Raw genomic sequence first — 25,091 nt, forward strand, 5'->3', positions numbered from 1 at the left:
CATTGTTTATTTAAAGAGATTAAACTGATTTGATTATTAATTAATGATATGCTTAAACATTGACGGCAAATCAAAATGTTTGTTAATATATATATTCTGTTTAGCAGCTTTTATAATTTATTTATAATATGCGTAAAACTTTACACATACAAATGGGTACATACGAGCCTTTTGATCTACGCGATGAGCCAACGCACACATATGCGCGCGATGGTTTTTCATTCCGCTTGCCAAATTAATTCGTATCGTAGGGAAAGGTGAAACGTGTACGTGATTCAAATGCAATCTGGTTAGCGTATTAATTACCTGGTACGATCCTATCGAAACTGTTGGCTAATTAATGTTACATAACATTGATTTAATAGCCGATTCGATTCCAGTATCCATACGATGTGGGATTTCTCAGCAAGTTGCGAAGTGACAACTCAAATTCTTTTTACATTTCATAGTTTTGCTCCAAAAATACTAAAATTATTAACTCGAATATGTTAATTACATATTACCAATAGTATGACAATTATAACATTGGAACACGCATAATGCTAAAAGGACTTCTTCTATCAATTATATTGTAATTAATAATCATATCATGTATATACAAGCAACAATTATCCCATAAAGTCATCGTGATAATGGTGCATAAAATCAGTTATCAAACAACGTTATTAGCAGAAGCCTTATTTATAGTAAATATGTTTTGATTGTAGTTACATAGCAATGTTGACCAAAGGTAAAATCAATACTCATTTGGCTGCTGTCCGTCGCAGCACGGTTCCGTAAAAAGCGTTAAAATCTGAATGTTCAGCCGGGCATCGAATTGTCGATAAGGTTAAAACGCATGACATCACGACATACTGATTTGAGGGAGATTGATGAGAGAGAAAGAGCGAGGAAACACGCGGTATTCCGCCACATGTGCGCGCGTAAATATGTGTGTGTTTGTACGCCAGAGGTTAAATCGATGTATTGTTGGGGATGGCCAGAGACGCGAAATGGTTTGAGGTCAGTGTGTTATACGGATACACACCGCGGTTTGTAGTGATTTTTTTTGCCGAACCGTTTTTCATGATCGGGCGTTTTACCGACGAATGGTTTCCTCCGCAATTTGTGTGAAAAGCGTGGCCGTGCTCACCTAATTTTATATGATACGTATTTGTTACACATAATATCAAATGATAATGTGATCTGATAAAAACATCGAAATGTCGCAACTTATTTTCATCCATATAAAATGTATATCTGAGCGCACGATATCTCTTTTCTTTTATTTACAAACTGCATAACGGATTTTCCTCGTTTCAAGATACTAATATATCACCTAAATTGGACTCTAACGCAAAAATCAAATATAAATTAATGGAATATATTGAAAATAGTCAATAATTAAGAATTTAATATCATAGTCTCATAATTACGTAAAAGCTTTAATTACATATCTGCAATTTTATTCGATATTAATATTATATCTTTGAATACAATAAATTGAATTTTAAATATAAATAATATTGTTAACTTTTGAAAATAATATCGAATGAGAGAGATCGTATTAATAAATTTTAGTCGGTTCTTTAATTGAAAATTTGTTAATGTACAATTAAATAGTTGAATAAAGTTCGATATAATTGAAAAAAACATCGAAAATGCTTATTATGCGAGCCCGACGTAAATTTGAGCGAAAGTTTTTCATTATAGTTAGAAATATATTTCTACGCGTGCAGATGGCGGCTGAAAAGGGAGGGAAGCGCCGTATATTTTCTCTCTTCTTCCGCCGTTTCCATTATGCATACAACATACTTGATGGTCGGCACGACTATGCAAAAAAAAAGAAAAAAAGAAGAAAAGAAGTGAGACGCAACCTTAATCTCGACCTACCGCTTCGTTCTTCTTTGCGCATTTTATTTCGAGGTCTCCTTCAAACAAAGCAGCTTTTCTCGCGAACGCAGCTAGGTATAATCGGGCAGCATTTCGTTTTATGCTAAAAAAGTGTTTATTACAGTGACGTGCTTTTGAAATTTGCCGCACGTCGTGCGATTCACGAGATTTACGTCCTTTATGGGAATAATGGGAAATGCAGCCCGTTGATTAAATATCGATGTCATATTTTAGCACAAAGTTATTCAAAATTTAATATAACTGTATGTTTGACGAAATTTATTGCAATCAGAATTATTGAATACTATTATTTTCCAGCTTTCAGATCCAGATATCAGAAGTGTAATTATCACTAATTAAAAACATTTCCTATTACACTCTCTATGTATATTGTTCCGCAAGAGATCAAAATTCCGCATCAATACGAATTTCCCACCGATTATAGCGGCCATTAGGAAGACTTAATAAGCCATTATAATTCATTGAAACAACGATCCTTGTCATCGCTCATGATCAATTACAAACTCGTTTGTATTCAAGCGCAAACTTTGGGCGACGGGATTTAAGCCATTCTAACGGAGTCCTACTTTCCGCTGGGAAGAAAGACGAATTCACTAACCGACAGCTCGTTAAAGAATCTACCTACTTTACATATTGCTGAGCATTGTAACATACGCATTTTGGCATATATCGTTCATTTATATCATTTATAATAACGAGACAATTATTAATGCGTGTAATCAGTGAATTTCATGCATTCAACATGGTATTTGAGCATTTATATATTTAAACGTTCGATTCAGTCATGATAAAATATTAGTTTCAGACAAGATTTCAAAGAATAATTTATAATTATCAATTGTAAAGAAGAATTAATTAATTTTCCTCTATTAATAATGAGACATAACGGAATTAATTATCAATAAATAGACAAGAAATGCAAAAAAAGCCGTACATCACCATAAATGGATTAACTCTCACATGCCGGCGAGTAAAAAATTATATTTTAAACAAGTAATTAAACAATGTAGTATAAATGCATCATAAAGCACTTTGTATGGAAAAGTACCAGACTGGACGATGAAAAGAACTATGTACGCATAAGCTCTAATAGACTACTCTTTGTTCTTTCACGGAACTTAATAATAAACTTTTGTTTAAAAAAACGCCATTGAGACATTTCTGTTACACTGTTTGTACATTAAAACCGCTTTCTAAGTGAGATAGCAATCTAATTAGTTGTAGAAAAAAACTGATAAAAATTAGTATGAAATAAATACAGAATAATATAAAAACAATTCTTACACAGACAAATCTTAAGAAATTCGTAAGCACTAAAAAGAGAAATGGTTCAATTTTTACTTTGATATCACTTTTTCAATTTGAAAAATAAAAATAATTAACAAATATATTAATCGCTAAGAAGAAAACTTGTCAATTTATTATTAAGCTAATACAATATCGATTAATAACAATCTCAGAAACTACTTTCTTTTCGGCCAATTAAAAATAAAAGATCGAAAAACTTCTACAATACATACAAATTTTTTTATGCTTATTTAGATTTTTATTATTTTCATATTTCATCTATGCTCATCTCTTGTGCTTTATCACTTTTTTTTTTCTAATTTTTTGATCATCGAATCTTTTTCTTTCGATCTATAATAAGCGAGAAAATTGTGTCTACTCACATCGCACGTCGAATCTCACTTCGGTGCTGGACGACATGGTGGGATTCGCGTACGCCGGATGAATAGCGACGCATCTGATCGGTTGGCCGTAACGTGATCGGTCGGCCAGAATCTCGCAAACACTGTAGGTCGCCCAAGTGCGCGGATTATCTATCTCGGTCGAGTTTACCTGGGGCCGCAGCGTTCTCAGCTCGGTCTCGCCCACGTACCTGCATATCGTACCCGGAAAATTTGCATTTCCAATGGCCGTTCTGCAACAACTCTTACTCGCTCCCCTTCAACATTCTCCCCTCCGTGCCATCTTCGGATCGGCGCGCGACTCGCTTTATCTAACGTACGCTTCCCGTTCTCTGCCTGGCCCTCTCGCCCTCCTCCCTTCTTGCTTCCCAATCTTCCCATCGAGGCTCATCGTCGCGGATTATTCCGAGTTTTGCTCCTCGGAAATCTTGGAGTTTCGTGGACTCCAATGAATGGCGGTGCTCCCGTGAATTAAACCGCTCTTCAATATCAATTGTTGCAGACTGTTATGATATGAATAAGGATGAATGCAAAACGTTACACATCCGGTCTATCTTTCATTCTTGAATAAATCCGTATTCTCCAAATAAAAGAAAAAAAATTGCTGTATATTGTTAAAATATCCTCAACAAATAAAATAACGGGAGAAAAATATTTGCACGATAAGAGACAAGATGTTTCGAGCGTAATAACAAAGGATTAGATAACGACGATACGCTCGCAAGAATGTGACAACAACGATAACAATAACGACGTAACAATTACTATAACAGCCTTCTCTCGTTCGTCGACGATTGCCTTTCTGGGACGGAAGCTCGATACTCGTCGCCGATTGTGCACTGATCTCTCTCGGTCTCCCCGCTCAGTCATAATTAACACGTTTATGCATACACATATTCTGCATTGCGCCGCGTGTGTCAATTAGGATAATTCCCAGTGAGTAAGTGGGTAAGCGGGAGCGGCTGAGGGCTCTGGCAGCGGAGGAACGGTGGTCGCCTTGTCAAGGGACCTCGTCTACAATTTGAAGCGCGTCCCGACGCCCCACGGACATCGTCCTGCTAACCGAAAATTGCAAAGTTTAAAGCCGTAGGAGAGATTGCGCTTCTCCATTCTCCTGCGGCGCTTGTTTTTGCTCCGCCATAAAACTATTAAACCCTGTTCCCGCGAGCTCTTTCCGCGCAAAACAGCGACGAGGCCGCGCAATGTTGAGAAATCCAAGGGAAGCCCGACGGAAAATTTTGCTCGCTCCCGTCCGCTTGCTCTCCCACCTTTCTTGCGTGAGAGGACCTCGCGTCCGGCATTTTCCCGCCGCACGAAATGCATCGTGTAGCTCCTTAACTTCGCCCGAGCACGATGCAGAATGGATCATGATTATTCATGGGGCGCGTGTTCTGCTATCGACAGCGTCCTCGATGCATTACGTGGAATCTTCGAGCAGCGGGAACAAGCGCAAGCGTTCCGATCGAAGAAGGGGAGCGCCGATAGTAGGAAGCGCCTTGAAATCGATAGTAATGTATATTCTGATTACCTAAGATAAACCCGTTCAATCATCGAAGAGTATTCGGTTTTTCAAAAATTACTATTAGAAGAAGAAAGAGAAATTATTTTAAATTAACTAAACGATAAAATGACATTATAATTGCAACTTGAAAATTACGACTTGGCAAATTTTTCTATTAGAGTTACAACTTCTATTAAGTCGTATATTTCTATTAAGTTACGACTTCTTGTTTTATTAGATTAGAAATGTTCTCTACACCATAATTCTTAGATATTCGTAAATATTGGATAGAATTGAAAAGCGATTGAGCTATTATTATTGTACATCCATCTTTTCTTCTTATTACCGATGTATCCCACTTAATCCCCAGACTCGAGAAATTGCCGGATGATTACGCTCGCAATGGATAACCGGGATAGCAAGGTGCGCGATGACGAAGATGAAGGGATGAGAACGAGATGAAGAGCGAGCGAGAACACGCGAAGCGAAAGATCGCGCATGCCAGGCAAGAAGGCCGGCAGCGCGCAAGTTAAGTAGTACAGAATCTACGTGCAACAATTACGAACCATTTAATTAGAGGCGAAGGATTCCCATACCGCGCTCTGCAAGTGAGCGTAGCGATCTCACCTGCTCGGGCTGTCACGTTGCTGCCGGGGAGAATTAGACGGTCGGCATATTCTATCTGTGGTCGCTGAGGGCTGACTGGAATGAGAAAATTAGCACGGATTAATTCCGCCGTATGCTGTCGCACAGCATCAATGTACACGGCGCCTCCAAATTATTGAATGTTTTTTTAATTTTGCAAAAAAAAAATTTTTTTTTTCTCTAAAATTTCATAACAGAGAAATTCAGTTATATTGTCGGTATTTAATAAATTCTCGGTATTTTAAAAAATAAATTTATATTCGGGAGATTTTTATAGCGTCTTTATATACAAGACAAAATATCTCGATATATTCAGATTGCCGACCGCTATAAATATTAACGTACAAGATACTGCAACCCGTTTTTACTGCAAGGCGCAAGGATTAGAAGCGCAAAAATACAGAAATTTTCATCCCGATGTACTCCATTCGCACAATGCAGGAACAAATCCCGTTGCTTCATTGCTAATTGTGTCACGGGATTATCGAGCCAATGTAACATCGAGGGAGTCATCCTGGTGGTTTTACGCGGCAAATCTATCCGACGTAATGTACGATTCCCGGATGAGAGATATAAATCTGCCGTAATTTCGCTGATAAAAAAATCCGGCACACATTTGACGGGATACAAAGAACATAATTCCGAGAGTAGCAATAATGACAGAGTTCGCGCACAAATCTGTGCGAGCATTTATTGAGTTACGCGAGTTATTACACGTGACGCGCGTCTCTCTCTCCGCTCGGTCGCTTTGTATCGTTTCATTAAACACGGTACCGACTTTCGAAATCAATTATCTCAATAATTGTTAACGTGAAAAAACAAGCCAGCCCGATAGCTGTGTACGATTCGATTTCTCATTCTCCGTATTGAGTTTCGCTGTCATTACCGTTGCACAATACGCGCGCACAAAATCACTAATATTGTCTGAAATTCAGTACATTACTTTTCCGATATGACATTTATAAAATGTTTACAGTAACGAAGAGTTGTGATGAAGCATCAGAGAGCATCCTCGATATCAAAGCTTTTGGTTTAATTCATTCGCTGCTTTTGTTTAATTCATTCATTTTTCTTCGAAAATTCGCACTCACCTCTGACGACCAGCCTCGCTGGTTCGGATGCTAACGCGTCCTGCGTTGTGAAGTCACTGGCGGTTACTTGGCATTGCCAAAGTCCGTCGTCGAACTCTAAAGTGGCCGATCTCACCCACAACGAACAGTCGCCGATATCCGGCGAGCCTACCCACTCGTACTTCTTCAGATGCATGCCTATCGGCTAAACAAAGAGAAAACACACGCATAATTTTTAGAATAGAAAACATATGCGTATTAAAAACTATTCGCGCACGGAGTGCCGCGAGATTAATAAAGCCGCGATAATTTTTGCTGACGAAATTCCTAGACAATGGTCCATGCGCGTCAGCATCTTTCGATCGTATTTAATCGACGAGTCTGGGCTATGCCGATCGTTTCTCGTTAACGAAATCCTCTCTCGATGCACCCTGCCGCCCCAAAGCCCATCCCCATCGACTGCACCGTGCGCTTCCTCCGAAATGAATCATCGGCTTCCGGTTCCCGTCGTCGGAGCCGCTCAACTCTTCTTTCTCGCGGATTAATTCGCTGCCGCCGGGAAAGTGCGGTTCTAGCAAGTTTCGTAGTCATAATGTGGCCGTAATTCAGCGATCGATTCTGCATGCGGTCGCACTTTAATCTTCCCGATCCTACCCCCTCCCTGTCGCCTTGGAACAGTCTTTTCTGAGAAATCAAGAAAGCTTTCGCGTTCCTTGTCTTCTCGTTTCGAAAAGTTTAATTAAAAATGTTTGTAGCGATCCCGCACTATATCTACCGCGACGTTTTATATCTGTCTTTGTTTGCGTAAATCAATTCTATCGTATTTCCCTGCACTGCTGTTTATTACTACTTAAATTAAATGTATCGCTGTGAAAACTTTTCACTACTTATCTGTACTTCTTTATTTACCGCGATAATAAATTGATTTCTTTTCTTCTTAGTCTGTTATTTTTTTTTCTTTCTTTCTTCTAGGTTCATGCGATACGTTATCGTGACGGCTATTATATACTGTGTGTATCGTCGGTGTGTCGGTCGGATTGTTCTATCTGTAAGTTTGTGGTGGTTCCGTTAGAACGCGCAGAACAAAAAAGCTCGGTCATTTAAAGGTATTAGCCGGTTAACGAGTTTCCATAATCCTCCAATGGTCCACTGTCTTGAATTAGCGGCATAGCGCTTGCCTGCGTATCGCTAATGAAGATATTAATAGGATTGCAAATCTTTTTTTTATTAAATTTTGATTAACCTAATCTGTTATAAATCACCTACATTATTTTCTATGACTACGAATCCAGTTTATCAAAGAATAATATAAATCTAATTTTAATCAGATGTATATAAGGAAATAAGTGTGACAAACAAGTCGTTTAATCTAGCAGAATAAATCCTTCGAAATTTTTCACGTTTATTTCTAAGTTTCAATTTTTTTCTCAAAAAAAGAGAAAAATAAATAGCTCATAAGAGAGTATAATTTTGTCCAGTGGAAGATTATTCATCCTTCTGGATGTTTTTAAAATACTTCTAGGGTAAAAACGCTACGTTCTTTACGACACACTCAATGACTACGCTCTTTACGACTCACTCTGAAGACGCAGATTCTTTTTACGAAGAACTATCGCGCGGAAGATGACCGAGCTTTAAAGCGGACGAGTGCTTAACTTCGGGTTCCTCTAGGGATGCAATGAGAGCTCCGTTAACTACGATAGGACGCCGTCGCGCGACTATATTAGTAATGAGCGGAGCCGTGTTCCCTGCGGAATGCGCAGTTTATCACCCGGTGGCAGACACAATAATACAATGGCGAAATCCAGGCGAAGATTATTCGCGCGTAGACGAAGAGCGCGGGATGTACGCCCTCAGGACAAGAAGAATAATGAGTTTGCTGGCGCGCACTCATGCCCGCTGTTAGGTTGAAACGACGTCTAGTATATACCATCAGCGCGAATTAGCGTCTTAGGTCATTGTCAGATTAATATCTCACACTCGTATTATCCTCGAACAACCTACTTTCCATCCCGTCGTGTTACAAAGTGTCCACGTTATCTCGACACATTTGCGTTCAAACTTTCGCAGTAAAATCAAGACCTTCTTGAAAATTACTGCAATACCGTTACCGTAATATTATTGAATGCGGTAATAATTTTTGCACTTAAGACAAAGTGAATTTTGCATGCATTCGGTAGTCAAAATTGTTTATTTGAAATTATAATGCGATAGCAAAATTGAATTGAAGCGAATTCATAAGTCTTCCTAGCCTGCTGGTATAAAGGTATATGTATTTCCCGCGAAACACACTGCATCGAAACCGTGTAGGATTTATATCCGAGCGTTCGAGCCATCCAGAATTCCCGAGTGCGCGCTTCGTGGTCCATGTCCATGAAGAGGCGCACGCATACTAACTTTTCCGATATCCCAAGGAATCAACCGAGCCGCCGCAAATCAGCCTCCAACGGCTTTCCAAACACACACACACACACACACACACAAACACATACGCACGAGGGTAGCATCGCTCTCACGTAGAACAAGCTGCGAGGCACTTTTCGAATGCGCAATGAGTGAAAGAACATCGTTCCCCCTAGTCTAACATTTCCTCCCGCAAATCCTGCAAAATACACAAAGGACGTGCATCTGCGCGCAAACGAATTTCGAAGTTGAAAAACTTTTAGGCGCTCATCGGAAGAATACGTTGTCAGCGACGTAGCCGAGCTCACGCCGAGGCGCCGGCAGATTTCGTGAGAGAAGAGAAGGGAAGGAAGCAAGGGGAGACTCGGTCGGTTACCACCGCAATGGGTTTTGCGCTATCGGTCTACGTCCTACGATCTATTTCGTTGCTCTCGAAGAGATTGCCATTGCGTCTGCATTACTCCGGGGCTCTCTCGTGTTATCGGGGCCTTTGGCCCAGGGGTATGCACCCTGGCCGTTTGCCGTGCCTTGCGCCTGTGTTCGCCCGCGTAAACGCGCCTACGGTGGCGGCCGTGCTCGTGTCTGTGTGCGCTCGTGAGGGCGGGCAAGGATGTGTCTGTGGGTGCATTACGCTGATTGCTGGTCGCGGCCTCGCCGGAGAACACAGAGAACAGCGAAGAGGGCGGTAAAGCGGGATGACGGCTGAAGAGGGCACGAACGAAGACGGTGAGGAGAAAGAAAAGGGAGAGCCCTTCCACTCTCTAAGTAAGCGAACGGTTGCGCTACATCCTCCCGTCCTACGCGGATTTTAATCCTTTCAATGAACGCGAGCGTGACTCCGCCGAGCTGTGCTCTCGCGTGAATTTTTCTGTTTTTAATTCTCTCGCTTCCGCGGATGATCCGACGCGCTCGACCGGCTGCTTTATTCGCTTATGCAGCTTTATTAATAATGTTAGTTTAAAATTTACGTAGTCTCTCTAATGCTTTATAAATACTTAACGCGTACGAAATATTCTAGAATGCTCATGTTTAGTGAATAGATTCTTTCAATATCGCACGTGGATTAAAGAGAAGCAATAGAAGTGCGAAACGAATGCAAAAAGATTCAACGTAAGCCAAATATATTTCGAGTTATAATAGTAGCAATTTGTATGCAGCGTGTACAAAATAAAAGACGCGCCTGCTTTCAAAAATTTACCCGAAGGATATGTAGGTACGATTAGGAGACTACGAGTTTCAGGAAGGAAAGGGATGATCGGATAAAGTCGACCCCGCATACAGATTTTGAGAGAGTGATTTCGTGTCCTTGCAAGATATCGTGATGAAGCGTTTTCTCAGGTTGATCGTCCCTGTTAAGCAACGCGTCTTTTTGTGCTTCTTAACTCGCGAAGATCGCGTACGTGCAACGGTAGAAGGATTTATCGACTGGAAGTGAACCGAGATAATGCATTGTTCACGAATATTGAGAGCAAATATTAATGTGAAATTAATTCTCCGAGAATCCGCGATTCCACGACTGCTCAGATTTTTCTCGCTATGTTTTCGCATGGCAGTGTAGGTATTTGAAATCCAAAAAAAATTCACTTTATACTCAACTTGTATAAATTATTACGTATAAGAATAGACACAAATTTTAATACGATCACACATTATCGCAAGGCAAACTTGAAGAGCGTCAAGAAGTGCCATTTCGTAGATATTTCAATCGCTGAATCACCGAATCAGACGTCGCGTCTCGAAGGACACGGAGATAATTCGGCGCTTCAATGGCGCAAAAGACGCGTTGCATCCGGTGCGATGTCACAGAAAATGCAAACAATGCGCGCAAGTCGAAACGAACGGAAACAACGTGGTTAGAGAATGCAGAATGGGAAATGGCGGGACAAACAGAGAGGGTTGGCTGTAAACAAGAGTGGTTCACGAAGAGAAAATTATCCCGCTCGTTATTTACATCTTTCATAAATATTCACTTTCGCGGGAGAAAGTCAAGCCGGAAAGAGGCGGATGGAGACGAGAAGGCTCGGTGGTGGCGGGTAAGCGGATGGGAGAGCGAGAGAAAAGCCGGGGAGAGAGGATATTTGGTTGAGGAAGTAACGAGAAACCGCGCGGATCATAAATCTCCGGGCTTTCGGAGGCGATCTCGTTTCAGGATCACCCGCTGCGAAAAGCCTTCGTCGCTGTCTGAGATAGTAATGCGATATTCAAGTCTCAGCCCTCCCTCCCTCCCTCTCGCCCGCCGGTCGTCCCGCCGGCCGTCCTTAGCAGAGTCTAAAGAGCATCGGGCGATATTTGCATTGTTGTTTCCGGTAAGTAAAATCCTGCGAAGAATCCTGTGGAAAATTTCAGAGGAGCTCTCTCGTACATCCAAGAAGCGTTTACTTCTAAAACGCTCCGCCGTTCAGAAAAATCTGAATTATTTAAGACGGCGCCCCGCGAATGGATGAAGCGCCGCGCGAGTTATTTTTCAACGAGAGAAATTCTTGAAAAAAAATATCGCGACGCAAATCGTTCTAAGCGAATTATGTTTCGCGCAACTTGGAATTTATTACAATTTCTCTTTTTTTAAATCATATATTGTATGTGCTGCTGTGTGAAATCTGTTCCGGTGTCGAGTTGAATCGCAGGGGGAAGAGTATCAAATGCGCGCGCGTGCCCAAGTGCTCTTATTACGTTATCGAATATTTAACAACGAAAAGTTATCCACCTCGCGCAGAACGTGAATGGAAGCTATGCCGAAGCCGAACACAAGCGCATTCTTGCTTGCACGATGTTTGAAATAGTTATTAATTTATAATATCTCCCAGCTACCATCTCCTTTTGTATTTTCTACATAATAATAGCAGAAATAATTTCGCATTATAGATTACGCTTTTACGTCTAGTGTTTCACTCGTGTATCCAACATCGAATTCAGGAGATAACCGAAAACAGATTTATTGATTAAATTATTAATTACATATAATTAAAATCCATTATTTAATTAATTCCCAAATAATTAGTAACCAATAAATATACGTAACATCAACAATACGTGTTATTAGTAATATTAAATTAGTAATAATAAAATCGATAGTTAAAATAAAATTTTAAATATTGGTTACACGTAATATACTGTACATGAACTTTCTGACAAATTATCATTTTACTGACTTTATACATATGTATATTCTTGAAAAACACAAGTTTTGTAAATAAATTTCTTTTGAAGAAATATTTGGATTCAAGGAAGAATGCTAATTCGCGATACTCGTCTGAATAAAGTTAATCTAGCTTGAGCAATCTCGGCTAAAGCAAGAAATAGTCGACAGGCGTGAAGGAGGACCGACAGCACTGAATATCGAGAGCTCGCAAAACGACGTTGGTGAATTAGCATATTTCCAGGCACGCAGGCTTTATATCATGACGAATTTGCATATAGCGGGAGCGATGAACATTTTTTCACGTCGCTCATTAAGTATGCCAGAATAACAAATATTTATGCGCGCTTTCCCGGAAAATTCATTTCTCGTGAAAAATTCTCTACGCAAATTTCGCTTGTAAAACGCATTCGAAGCAGTGCGAAGTATTAACATTGTTAGATATGTAAATTATTGATGGCTATCGATTTATGCAAAATTAATGAACACATGTTGCGTAAGCTGTAGCTGTACATATGTACAAGTGCTAATATAGATATGTAGAGCGAAAGAGGGTGGTGGCAAACCTTCATTTTTAGAACACAAGGACATTTCAAATATATTAAACCGCGCGCGATATTTCATTTCAGCTTTGCTGGAAATGGAATTGAAAAATTACTGCTTGTACTTTCGAGAAAGTACATAAATCTTAATGAAAAATCTGTCTTGCAGAATATCGAGAGCAGTCTCCGTTTCAAAGAGACGCAATCGGATAATGAAGATAGATCTGCAAGCAAGCGGAAAAAATGTATTTGCTACATTGCTCTGTTGCTGTGTTTTTCCCGTTTTCTTTTTCGCCATTGACCACAAAAAAGTACCTACATACACAAGCGACATTTCGCGAAAAACAAACAAACAATCTTTTGAAAAAACAAGCTAAATTTGGGAATTTAAAATATGACGAATAAAAGTGTCGCTTTCAAGTTTGATCGTTCGCTCGACAGGAAACTACCAGGAAACTGAAATGAAGCCATTCTTTTAGGAAACCTGTCGTCTGATCTCGCGACGATATTATGCTGTCAGTTATCGCTGTCGATATCGATATAGAATTATCGATGCGCGTCGTATAATCGAAATATATTAGTACGCGCGAGAAACGCGCTCGAGCCACTCGGGATGCCAGAGGGTGATATATTAAGCGTACATTTTCCCTAATCCAGATGTCATTAAAACAGATTATCTACATGAATTAATATGCAAATTAGTTAACGGGTCGCTGAGGCACGTATATGTGCCTGTCGCCGTACCCCGTTGCCTGCGAAAGTTATGATGGCGGTGCGTTACGTTAAACACGTATGTTGTATTAACATTTTATACGATCTTCATAATTAAAAAATTAAACAAACGTTTCGTACACCGTGAATGCAAAATGTCAACGCAATTGCAGAGAATATACAGCCCTATCGCAAAATGTCTCCATATCCGAGTCGCGAAACATTAAACAGAAATCGTATGCATATGCAGTCTTGCGAATTCGTTTCGTTTCGCTGTAACAAAGCGTATCGCGGAATTTCATTTCAAAGTGCAATCAAGAACAAAGCTAAATTCCGTCGTAAAATAATTCCCAAGGGTGGGAGCGGCGCGACTCTCGGAAAAGCGGCGGGACGAGAGAGCCTAGTATATCGCCGCCGATATTTTCTCTAATCCAGATGTCACCGGAGCCAGCTTACCTTCCCGAATTAATATGCAAATTAATGTACGCACCGCAGTCGCGGTCGCATACGGCAACGTATACCGCAGCGATCCGGTGTGTACGTAAGTATATAATACCCAGTATATTGCGCGACTCGCCCTCTCTCTCTCTCTCTCTCTCTCTCTCTCTCTCTCTATCTCTCTCTCTGCACAGCGACGCGAGCTCTTCAGGAGCATTTGCCACAGGCTGTATGCGCACTTTCGGCGCGGGCCCACGCCACAATGGTCCACACCGTGCGGAAAGATGCGCAATGATAAATATCCAAAGCCACGAGAGGGGCCACTCGAGCGCCTCTTATCCGTCCACTTCACCTTCGTGCGGGCTGCGCCCTGCGCTCAATGTAGTCCTCCTTTTGTTTGGCCCTCGAGCCATCGTGAAAGCCGACGACGACAACGATGACGACGACCCCCTGTCGTGGTCTTCGCGCCGGTTTCATTATTAACGCGCGGACACCGCAAGCGCGCGCGCTTATCGCTGTTTCCAACCCCGTTCTCTTCGCCGCGGCATTCAAAACAGACAATAATTCCTCGCGTTGACTATTCCCGAGATTGATAATTGACATCGCGATGATTCACACAGCGTTCAATTCACGTGATATTCCGCGCTTACCGCTGTTGGCCAGCGGGAAATGTCGATTTAACCGCGGTGGTTTCCACAATTGTTATAAATGCCTTCTTCTACTTTCTGCGATTTTTTTCTCTTAAATCTTGCCCGTATGATAACTCGTTTATCATTAAAATATTTTGTTCTATAAAATATTGTCGTTGTTTAATAAATTAGAGAACGGAAACTTCTCTATGGAGTTCCAGAAATTTTGAAATTTGATGAGCATGTCCCACGAGTGTTGAAAAGTTAATGAACTCAAACAGCACGGATATACTGTAAAGATTTCAAATATTACAAGTGTTTCACGACAATTTTACGGCCATTTGCCTTGCAAACATCATCGTTATTTGATCTGCGATTTCGCACATTATTTGCGTCGATTTCCTTGATAATAATAGTATGACGTGCGTTCAAATGTATCTTCATTTGTAAGTTACCTTTTGTTCAAATGTGCACGAGATAGTGGAAAACAATGTGTATTAATAACGATTAATACACATTGCTTTTCACTATTTCGTGCACTTTTATTCTCAATTAATTAGATCATACGCAAGAGCGATTCTCCGATCGAATGTTCTCTGTAATAATTACAAAAGCGCATTTACGTTTGCAAGTACACATTGTTTATGGTCCAATGACCATTGCAACAAATATCTGCAGTAAACACTAATCGATAGCAATAAAATGAAAATTGTAACACAAAGTAACCGCGTCATTCACAAGATCGAGCAAACAGTTATTTTTAATTACCGCAATTCTTCATTGTTGCTAAATATTTTTTATATCAAAGAAAACTACTTACCGTTTTTTGTATTTTGCGAATAAAATAGATTTATCAATTAGAAATAGATTTATCAATTAGTGAATTATCTATGAAGCTAAAATTTTTCAACATTTCCTCTGCAATGACTTGATAAATGACTTCATTAAAAAATGTTTAAATAAATTATTGTCGTCGCTTCTAAAACAAGTTTCGTAAAGTGTGAGCGGAAGAACGCACGAAGAATTAAATTTCGAAATAATCTGTTTTGAGATCTTTTTTCGCCTTTTCGCGTTTCTTATGGCGAGATGTCGCGTCTTATTCATCGCCGCCGTCTTCCCACTTTTTACCATCTATGTTTCGACCATCATGTCGGTGTACGCGCTCGTTTTCTCGGTTCGGTGCGACTTTTCATCCCCGGAAATTCTGTTTCTTTTCCCTTCGGCCGAGGCTGCGTAACGACTTCAATTTAAGGCGCGCTTCGCAGTCTGCCGGCACACACAGTCCTTTCGAAGCCCTTTTTCCAACTTTACGCGGCGCATAAGAGAGAGAGAAAGAGAGAGAGAGAGAGAGAGAGAGAGAGGGTCGCGCGAGCTCGCGCTAAACTTACAACTGTCTGTCTACGGGAAGATGGGCCGCGCGCGAGGTGATTACGAATGGAAAGAAAGGGCGGAAGAAGGGAAACCGCCGGCAGAGAGCCGTGAAAGCTGCGTTTAGCTTTAAACTCAACTTAATAAGATCACACTGCGTTAAAGCTTCACGAGATGAGACGGGATTCTGCTTTCCCTGAAACTTTTTAACTTCGACGAGATTAACGTCGTCCGACATGGCACTCCCGTGTAGACGCGCGTGCGTACCAGCGTAACACTAGATAGGAGTTATTTGAGAACGATGAGTTGAGAAGCTTTGCGAAGGATGGCACAATTTATAATGGTGTTACGAGCTGATTAAATATCTAGGGAAGATTTAGAGACACGATAAAATTTACTTGCGGAGGATCGGGAGAAGTAGAACAGCTGCAACACTGAATAATCGCTTGTTTTACTAAATGATCGCTCTTCTCAAATGTAACTGCGGGGAGTGAAGAAATTTCCTGCATATCTCGTTCCTTTTGCAATAATTATACATAAAAAGAGTCGCTGCAAGGCCGTCTTGTTTTCATTTTTGTATCGGCGTGTATAAAATATTGAGATAAATAAAACATTAAATATGCACCTCGCGAAATGCATGAAATCACTTAGTATCGCGCTCGATTAAACGAAGGTATCGCGCGGAAGCGAGCGCCACTTTCATGCTCTGCTTTGCATAAAACGCCGCGAGCATGCCAATCAAGTGTCTGCTCTCCTTGCTTTTTCTTCGACGCGCAGCTTCCGAGGGATGCCGCGCATCATTCCGTATTTTCACACAGTTTCCGGCCCGTCTCATCTCCAATCAAGCGCCAGACGTACAAACATATATCCGGTCTCGACTCAAAGTACGTGGCGCGCATCGGGAAGATTCGTCCGTGTGTTCGAGATATCTATAGAGAGGGCTTATCGATACAAGTTGCGGCCCCCGGCCGCCTTCCCGGAAATGTATCACGGATTTACGCGATCCCTAACGCGGATACATAGCAGCCTGTAAAGCGTGTTATTCTCTATTACGCGCGTCTATATGTGGTATATACGTACATGTGTACGTGATACATGCTCGCGTACAAATCGCCCATGTAATAATTCAGCAAGCCACGATGCATCGGCGGGAACCGACGCGAACACGGAAAGCCGGCTTTCGAAAGCGTGCGATTCGATGACGGAAGCGCTGTTTTGATGTCGCGTCAATTTAATTGAAATTTTAACTTTCGTTCGCCAGGCTCGTTCGCCGACCGTCGAGTGTTCCGTTTGATATTTGCGTTTCGACCAAGTGAAATATCGAGTGCGCTATCGCGCGCGCACAAATTTATCATGCGAGAAAACGCGTTACCGCCCGATTCCGGCTGATCAAGCAAGCAAAGGACCGCGCGTAAATCACCCTTTTGTGACTTTATGGTCGCGACATCGCGGTGAAGTATGGTAGCCTATAAATCGTAACAGCGAAAGCTTCGAATTAGCGATATACAAAGTTTTATAGTTAACCAAAACCATTTTTGTGTTGTAATGTGTGTATGTAATAAATTTATAAAACCCTGCAAGTTACGTGAATAAATCCGAGCGAAAAGAAGATTTGAAGAAGATGCGAAAAAGAACATTCCGTAGCTTGAATGAATAATCCTCTCATTGCGCTTGCATTAATTCTCATTTCAGTGCTATGTATTCAACAATTATTATACTACTTGGGACGTTAGCTACAGAAATATAATAGTTATGAAACAAATTCCATGTAGCATTGTACTGTGGACTATAGTACTAATTCAGTCTTGTTATAAGAGCTTTATTTGAGTCTAATTGTAAGTTTAAATGATAATTGAAATCGCCCTGCAAACGGAATACTATAACTTTTCGATGATAAGAAAAATATTTATCATAAAATCTTGAAATTGTTTTATATTAACACTTTTATCGATCGAATTAATTACGAAGAAAGACAAGTCATTAAATAAGAATAAACAATGATAACAATACGGAAAATACGGTGCACGAAAATTATCTACACGGTCTAGTTAGAACTTCCAAGGCTGATGAACAATGTCGCGGAGTTTCGCGGAAGTTTGAAGCGACCAGGTTTCCTTTCCTCTTTGGATCCACGACGAGCGAACGAACGTTTATCGTGGTGCGTCCTGTAACGTCCACTTCCGGCCAGGACAAACTTATCTGAAAGTTTACACGCTCGTACGGTGAACGAGGAAAAGTCGATTGCCACGAGCTTACGAGAGGCGGAGTGGGACCAATGAAACGCCCTGAGTTACGATACAAACACATATACACACACGCAAGTTGCAACTCCTTCTGTGCCCGGACGTTGTTCTTTGTGTTTTTCAATTTCGCAATCGCGCCCAGCGAAGGTTACAATCGTACTTATACAAACTTTGTTCTCGAAGAACAATTTCGTTTTACATTTAGGTACCAAAATATGCGCTACTTTCGATCAGTTTGAATTTGTCCTTTTTTTTTGTAATTCACAGAACACGAATTTGGCTACATAAAGTAAAACAATACCCTGAAAAGTTTACGCGAGAGAGAAAATACATTTCCGCAACGCGTGTGTAAAATAGTTTCATTCACATTCTTCATCGCTATAAATGCCGAAATAAATTTTCAAACAACCATCTGCTTCAATTCCGCGCAGTGTGAATAGTTTTAACATTACGATTCTTGAAAGAATAAACATAAAGTAAAAAAATTGTTTAGTAATTTTTTTAACAGGCAAAAGTGCTAGAATACGCGTGACAATCTCTTTTAGTATATTCCCAGGACTACACATGTGCTATTCAGATATTAACAACAAATAATTACACACCTTTTGATCTTTCTGCCAAATGCACTGCCCTCTCTTCCCGAGGACTCGACATACCAGCTTCGCATCTTGGCCGGGATTGACCTCGGTGTACTGCGGCATTTCCTCAAACTGCTGAATTCCACGGCAGACTACAAACAATAACACAGTAACAAATAAAACTTCATACGTCGTAGAATTGATAGTAATACACGCGAATAGTTAAAATTGCACACACTACGACGAAGCGCGTCGCTTTCCATTTTATTGGCAAACCGAATTGTTTTGTATTCTTCACGAAAAACAAGAGGTTTGTTTTTTCAGTCAACGCTAAAGTACAAACAGAAGGTAAAGGCAGGATATAAGCATGGTTAAGCCGGGCATTAAGGCAGCCTGCAACCTCGTTAAAGTTGTTATTTAATTCGCAACTTCCTAAACTCATTTAACTCGGCCCGTGCTAAAGCTACGATCTTCAGTTTTCACCTTTTAAGTTTGCCGATAAATTGTATTTAGCGCTAATCGAATGACGGCAGACGCGACGGTACTGACTTCGATGCGACGACGCACGCAGACTTGTAGGCACTAATCGCGTCTCGTTAGTTGATGTAAATTATTTCTTCGTTGCTCCGGATGAACTAAATTAAGCGGATTTAATATCAGAATACAATTAATCGTTCCAAGTTGCGAAAGTTTAAAAAGATTGCAAAATTAATAATAATGGATTACAATTTATCGATTCTCTCGTATAAATAGAATTCTCTAATAATATGTTGCATATACAAAATAAGATATTTAAACCAATTTTACTCAATTTTCACATTTAGTCGATAGATCCACAATAATCTTTCTCTTACTATAATAATTACATATTCTGAAAAGTAATAACCATTTCAAGAATTTGTTTAAAAAATAATTGTGAAAGCATTCATATTTTACATTGCAAGTACTTAGTTCGTACAGAACAAAACGTATATAATTTGCAATGAAACTGTTGTGCCGGTAAAAATTTAACTGAAAAGAAAACTAACACGAACAATTAGTTAAAAATAAACACATCAATTTTATACCAGTTGGGCAAAATGTGATACAGACGCGAATGCATTGTCGCTTTGCCAGGGGTTATGTGAAAATTTCAGGATCGCAGCGTACGCTTTTTGTCGGATTGCAGCGTTAAAAATTCAATTTTTCACCGGCGTGGAGATGATTAATAAAACGCGCTGCCGCGTCGTACGCGGCTCGCGGAAATAACTTTGCAAAATTAACAGCGCGCGCATGCAGCTCGTCCGGATTCGAGCATTGCAACAATATTTACAAATGCGAAAGAAAAACAGCATTTCCTATTTGATAATGCTATTATGTTTCGTAACAATTTCGTCTCTTGTACAATATATTTAGTAAATTAAAAATAAGAATATAAAATATCAAAAAATATGAAGCTAAATTTTAATATAAAATTGTAGTGGATCAATAAATAATTTTTCCCATTTTTTATACATAAAACTGAAAAACCCGAGAAATAAAAAAATTGATTCATCGATAACTATCCAAATTCAATATCACAGATATCTCTGACGCAATATAATTTCTACCTAATCGTTCAAGTTCCTGAACTTATGAAGCTTAGTTGAAAAGCATCTCGCGTAATCGTTGCGACGATGCCATCAGTTATTATCAACACAACGAAGTGGTGCGACTGATAGAAGCGACGCAGTCCCCAGAAAATGTCAGCGAGAATAAGGCAAAACTCAAGGATCTCCGCAACAGGTTTCGTAAAGTAAATTCGAGGCTTGGCGCCTCGCGCGGCGTACACGCTCCGGCTGTTAATTGTGTTTGTACGTCGAGGCGACGAGCTGTACTTCGCGCGCGCCGTACAAATACACTTGGATCGAAATTGCAGTGCTTTCTATCTGCAATAATAATTACGACTGCAGTCTTGAGTAAAGTCAAATAGATACGGACAAATTACCGCGGCGTCGGAAAGAGGATCGGGAGAAATAAATTGAAATCGCGTCCTGGTCTGCCGTCGAATTATTCGCGAAATTATTATTTTTCGCTGATGCGAAAGAGTAATATTACGAATGCATGTGATTTAATCGTGGAAAGCGGAAACATATTTGAAAATTTATTCAAAAGAACTATCACACTTTTAAGATTTATTTCGATCTTTGATAATGCATGGTTTAATTAATTTTTTTATAATTAATGAATTATATTCATAATAAAGAGATAAATCTTGAAGTTATAATTATAGAACATATTCATATATATTTTTGCGGACGTAAAAAGAAGAATAGAGCTACGCCGAGAAAGATATATCATAAATTCTTGCAGCGTGTCAGGTATAATGTACTACAACTCCGAACGCGAGTAACTAACTTTGCTCGCGTTGCAGAATACATCTCATTTTTGCGGAAATAGAGCGCGCCCGCCCGCGCGTGCGGTCTAATAAATTCATTTTTCAAAAATTAAGGTAGGCGGTAGGAACTGATGTAATATGATGTTAATAAACGTAGTGTGTGAAATGTATTCTATGTATATCGGGGAAACTACGTTTTATTTCAGCAACGCACTTGCAATAATGTCATTCTATTTTCACATTTTGCTAAAATATTACTTACGTTTTAACACGACAGTTAATAGACATAAAAACACGAGTTATCTTATTTATTTTTCCAATTTCCCCTAAAATATACATAGGCTAACGCATGACCTCATTTACCTAAATTAGGAATTAAAAGAATGTAAATACGGCTTAAAAATTGACATGTTGCAGCAGCGCATGTTTATTTCTCATACAGAAGTATTTCTATCGATTCGACAGAGATTCTCTAATTTCGTGAACTTTCAAAGCGGCTTGGCACGAATGCAAAGCCACGGCGGTCGCCTCGCTCGCGCTCGATTCGTTAATTTCGTTTGCAATTCCACGCTGTACGACATGAACGCTCGTGCGACCTCGATTGCCGATTCTCAAATGCGCTGTCAAGGGGATGGAAAAAAGTTTCGGTGATGCCGCAAAATTTGCTTTGCTCGCACGACCGATATTCGAGAATGCGAAAGTGAGAGAGAATGAGAAAAACAGCCGTTCCGCACGCCAGACCGACCGACGCCGAAGCATCTAAAAACACGACTGCTCTTTTCCTGTCTTCCCGGTATAGCGCGTTATCTCGGCATGATCTATGTACTCGTATGCTTCGTTGAATAAATAAATCTTAATAGACAAATGAGTTGCACAAGTAAATTTCTCTTGCAAATAAATCTTCGGCGACACTCAATTAAAATCATATTAAACAGCCGCCACAGCCAGTCCAATTTTATGAATTAAAATCATATTAATTAAATAAGAACCGACTCGTATATATCACTGGTTTTATTTTATTACACAGCACGTTCAAACACGATAGAATACGAGAGAATATCGCGACAGCGGAAAATTACGGATAATCCGAGAGCGCGAGGTATTCTTATATTCGATCTAATATTCTTATCCTCATTATTATCAGCCGACACAAACTAACTCGATACGTGGCCAAAAGAAAGGAGCACCAAAGGTGCATTATTGCATCGTTAGAGGTACGTTTTGTCAGTCGTGAATTCGCTGATACGCGATCGGAATTATGCGGGCGCGAATTAATTAAGCGACTTAAATTACATCGCGTGCAGCGGATTGCAGTGGACGCGCATGCATATATGCACGTGATATCTGATGAAAACCGGTGAATTATTTTTTTTAATGTGACGGTGTCGGTTAACCGACCAATTACATGGTTGCGCGGCGGCACGCAAAAGCCTCGTGAAAAATGCAAGCGCGAAAAGTGCGCGATACCGGAAACGCAAATGATCGCTGTTACCGCCGCCAGCTGACACATTGACGGCGTTAAGTAATCGCGGTACGCATAATGGTCGAAAAATTTTCGGCAATAAGCGCGCTTCGATATCGATCGCCGCGGTCCGTTCGATATTGACGTTTAATCAAGATAAAGTTTATTGCTGCTGCGCCCGTGTTACATGCAGGCCGCCGCATTTAAATGCGAGCCGAACGTGAAGGATGAAACGGGCTGTCGAATATCGAACAATGACCGTGCGCGCGTCGGGCAGCGACATAAATTATACGCCGGAAATTTCCGCGAAAATCGCGGGAGGTGATATCGCGTTTCTCGACAGCGCGTGTCCGCATTTCGTGAAAAACAAAAAAATAAAAATATTCAACTTTTCGTTACGATGATATGATCCCCGCGGGTTCCAATAAATACGGGTGCGGACGTATCGATTCCGCTTATTCGCCTACGCGACTACATGACACTTTCGATGAGACACGTAAAAAACCTGCAAATATTCATGAAAATTTATAATAAACTGCGAAATGCACGGAAATTTCAAACCGGCACCAAGTACAAGTAGTGCGCGAAGCTCGCAGCACACATTAGCCTTTGCGAAATATATCTCGACACAGTTATGCATTTTGCTGGATAAAAGCGCGAGCGTGACGTTGACGTTGGAAATCCGGGGCGTAAGAAAAGTTCACGGAAGAGTTACATGGCCGCGACACCGATTGCCACGAAACCTTGGCGATTCGCGCATATGCGACATGAAAAAAACAAACAGGACCGCGGAATGAAAGCGTGAAATATTGGGAAATAGTGTACAGGACGAGTCGTGTCACCACTATACGCGCTACTGCGATGAAAAACTGTCACAATACAACTATGCGCAATATATATATATATTGCGCATAGTTTTATATATATATATATATATATATATATATATATATATATATATATGCGTGCGCGTGTGTATATACATATATATCAATTTCTCTTTTTTTAATTTCTCACGGCAATTGCGCTGTCGTGCGAAAAGAAGTGTCGTGCAATATTTATCATTTGTGAAATTTAATATACCATAGTTTTTATAGAAAAACATACAGCGAAAAATATTTCATATAATTTTTTTCGAGGCAACATAGGTACATTTGATCTCTAATGAATTACATAAATAATGAAACATAGAAGCTTTATAAGTAACAATACATAATAAAATATTAATACGAATAAGAAGGTAACTTAACCCTCCAATTACAAACGCAAGATTGAAATGCCTAACAATAGATGACTAAAGAGGCTAGGCTCATATTTAGTGATTCAAGTTTTTTTCTATTCGAGCGATTCGAGTTTTTTCTCTGCAAAAAAAGAGTACCAGAAAAAGCGCTGTAACATATTGAAAAAATAATTTGCATTTAAGTTAACCGAGGTGTTAGCTTATCGAGGAAACGCACGCGATGTTTAATGGAACGCTGAATATAATTTAGCTTCATCGCCAAATCATACATCACGCGCGAAAATGGTGGATAAGTGCGGATCAATATAAACATACCGGCGATATTTTACAATGCTCGTATTTACCGGACCCGTCATCGTCACTAAGCAATCATCGTCGATTCGACACGAAGTACGCGCAACTCGGCGATAACCGCTCGTCTATTAGCATCGGCGCGTCCCGGTGGCTGTCAGTGAATAATTAATCGCGGACAGGAACAAAGGCGCCACTCCAGATTTAGAGCGGACATGTGCCAACACACGTTGTAATATTTATAAGCACATACGGCGGAATACAATGTTTTCAGAATTACGCCCGCTGATGTATAATGTAACATGGTAGCGCGACGTAATGCGACGTGCATACTGGCTGCTGACAACATGTGCCTCTAACGGCTGTAATAAATATCTGTAATAAACAACTGAAAATAATACTACGCCTCTGAATTTATCTGCCCAAAATCCGGCGGAAAGAAGATTGAAAGACGCGACAAGTAAGAATTGCGGCACCTGCTATTTGTGTTTGCATTATCGATACATATTCTGGAAAGACAATAAGCGCTCATAATTGTATACCAGATTAAAATTAAAAATGAATAAAACATACTTGAGAATATTCAACAGTTTCTGTCGCGAGTCATTTGTGTTTGCTAGATAATAATTCAGCGATTTTCCAGCATGGCAGCACTCTAGGGTGCCACATACTATGGCTGTATCACATCTGTATCTCACGACAGCAGTATAACAAACTTACCCTATACAATATATTAACGAGAACGAGATTACATCCGTCACAATTACAGAGGCGAGGAAAAAAAAATAAGAATACTAAGTAATATACTGGCTCTGAAATAATTCGCGCTGTTTCCCGCACGTATATGCTTTTATGATAATAATTCTTTATTAAACTTCATCGCGATGCATTATTGAA

General features: G+C 40.2%; 1 protein-coding gene across 7 annotated transcripts in view; it reads right to left on the reverse strand.

Moving 5' to 3' along the window:
• LOC105675189 (irregular chiasm C-roughest protein) overlaps window positions 1-25,091 on the reverse strand; it is a 150,150-nt gene that overhangs the window by 17,908 nt on the left and 107,151 nt on the right. For 6 of the 7 annotated variants that reach the window (XM_067354894.1, XM_067354893.1, XM_067354896.1 and 3 more), the window contains 4 exons: window positions 18,870-18,997; window positions 6,819-7,002; window positions 5,649-5,784; window positions 3,564-3,772 (listed from right to left, as the gene is read on the reverse strand). In XM_067354894.1, the coding sequence (XP_067210995.1) occupies window positions 3,564-3,772; window positions 5,649-5,784; window positions 6,819-7,002; window positions 18,870-18,997 (657 nt within the window). The remainder of the gene's footprint in view (window positions 1-3,563; window positions 3,773-5,648; window positions 5,785-6,818; window positions 7,003-18,869; window positions 18,998-25,091) is intronic. The other variant, XM_067354898.1, reaches the window with a different exon arrangement.

The sequence above is a fragment of the Linepithema humile genome, chromosome 5 (assembly GCF_040581485.1).
Source record: "Linepithema humile isolate Giens D197 chromosome 5, Lhum_UNIL_v1.0, whole genome shotgun sequence".
In the NCBI taxonomy this organism is placed as follows: Eukaryota; Metazoa; Arthropoda; class Insecta; order Hymenoptera; family Formicidae; genus Linepithema; species Linepithema humile.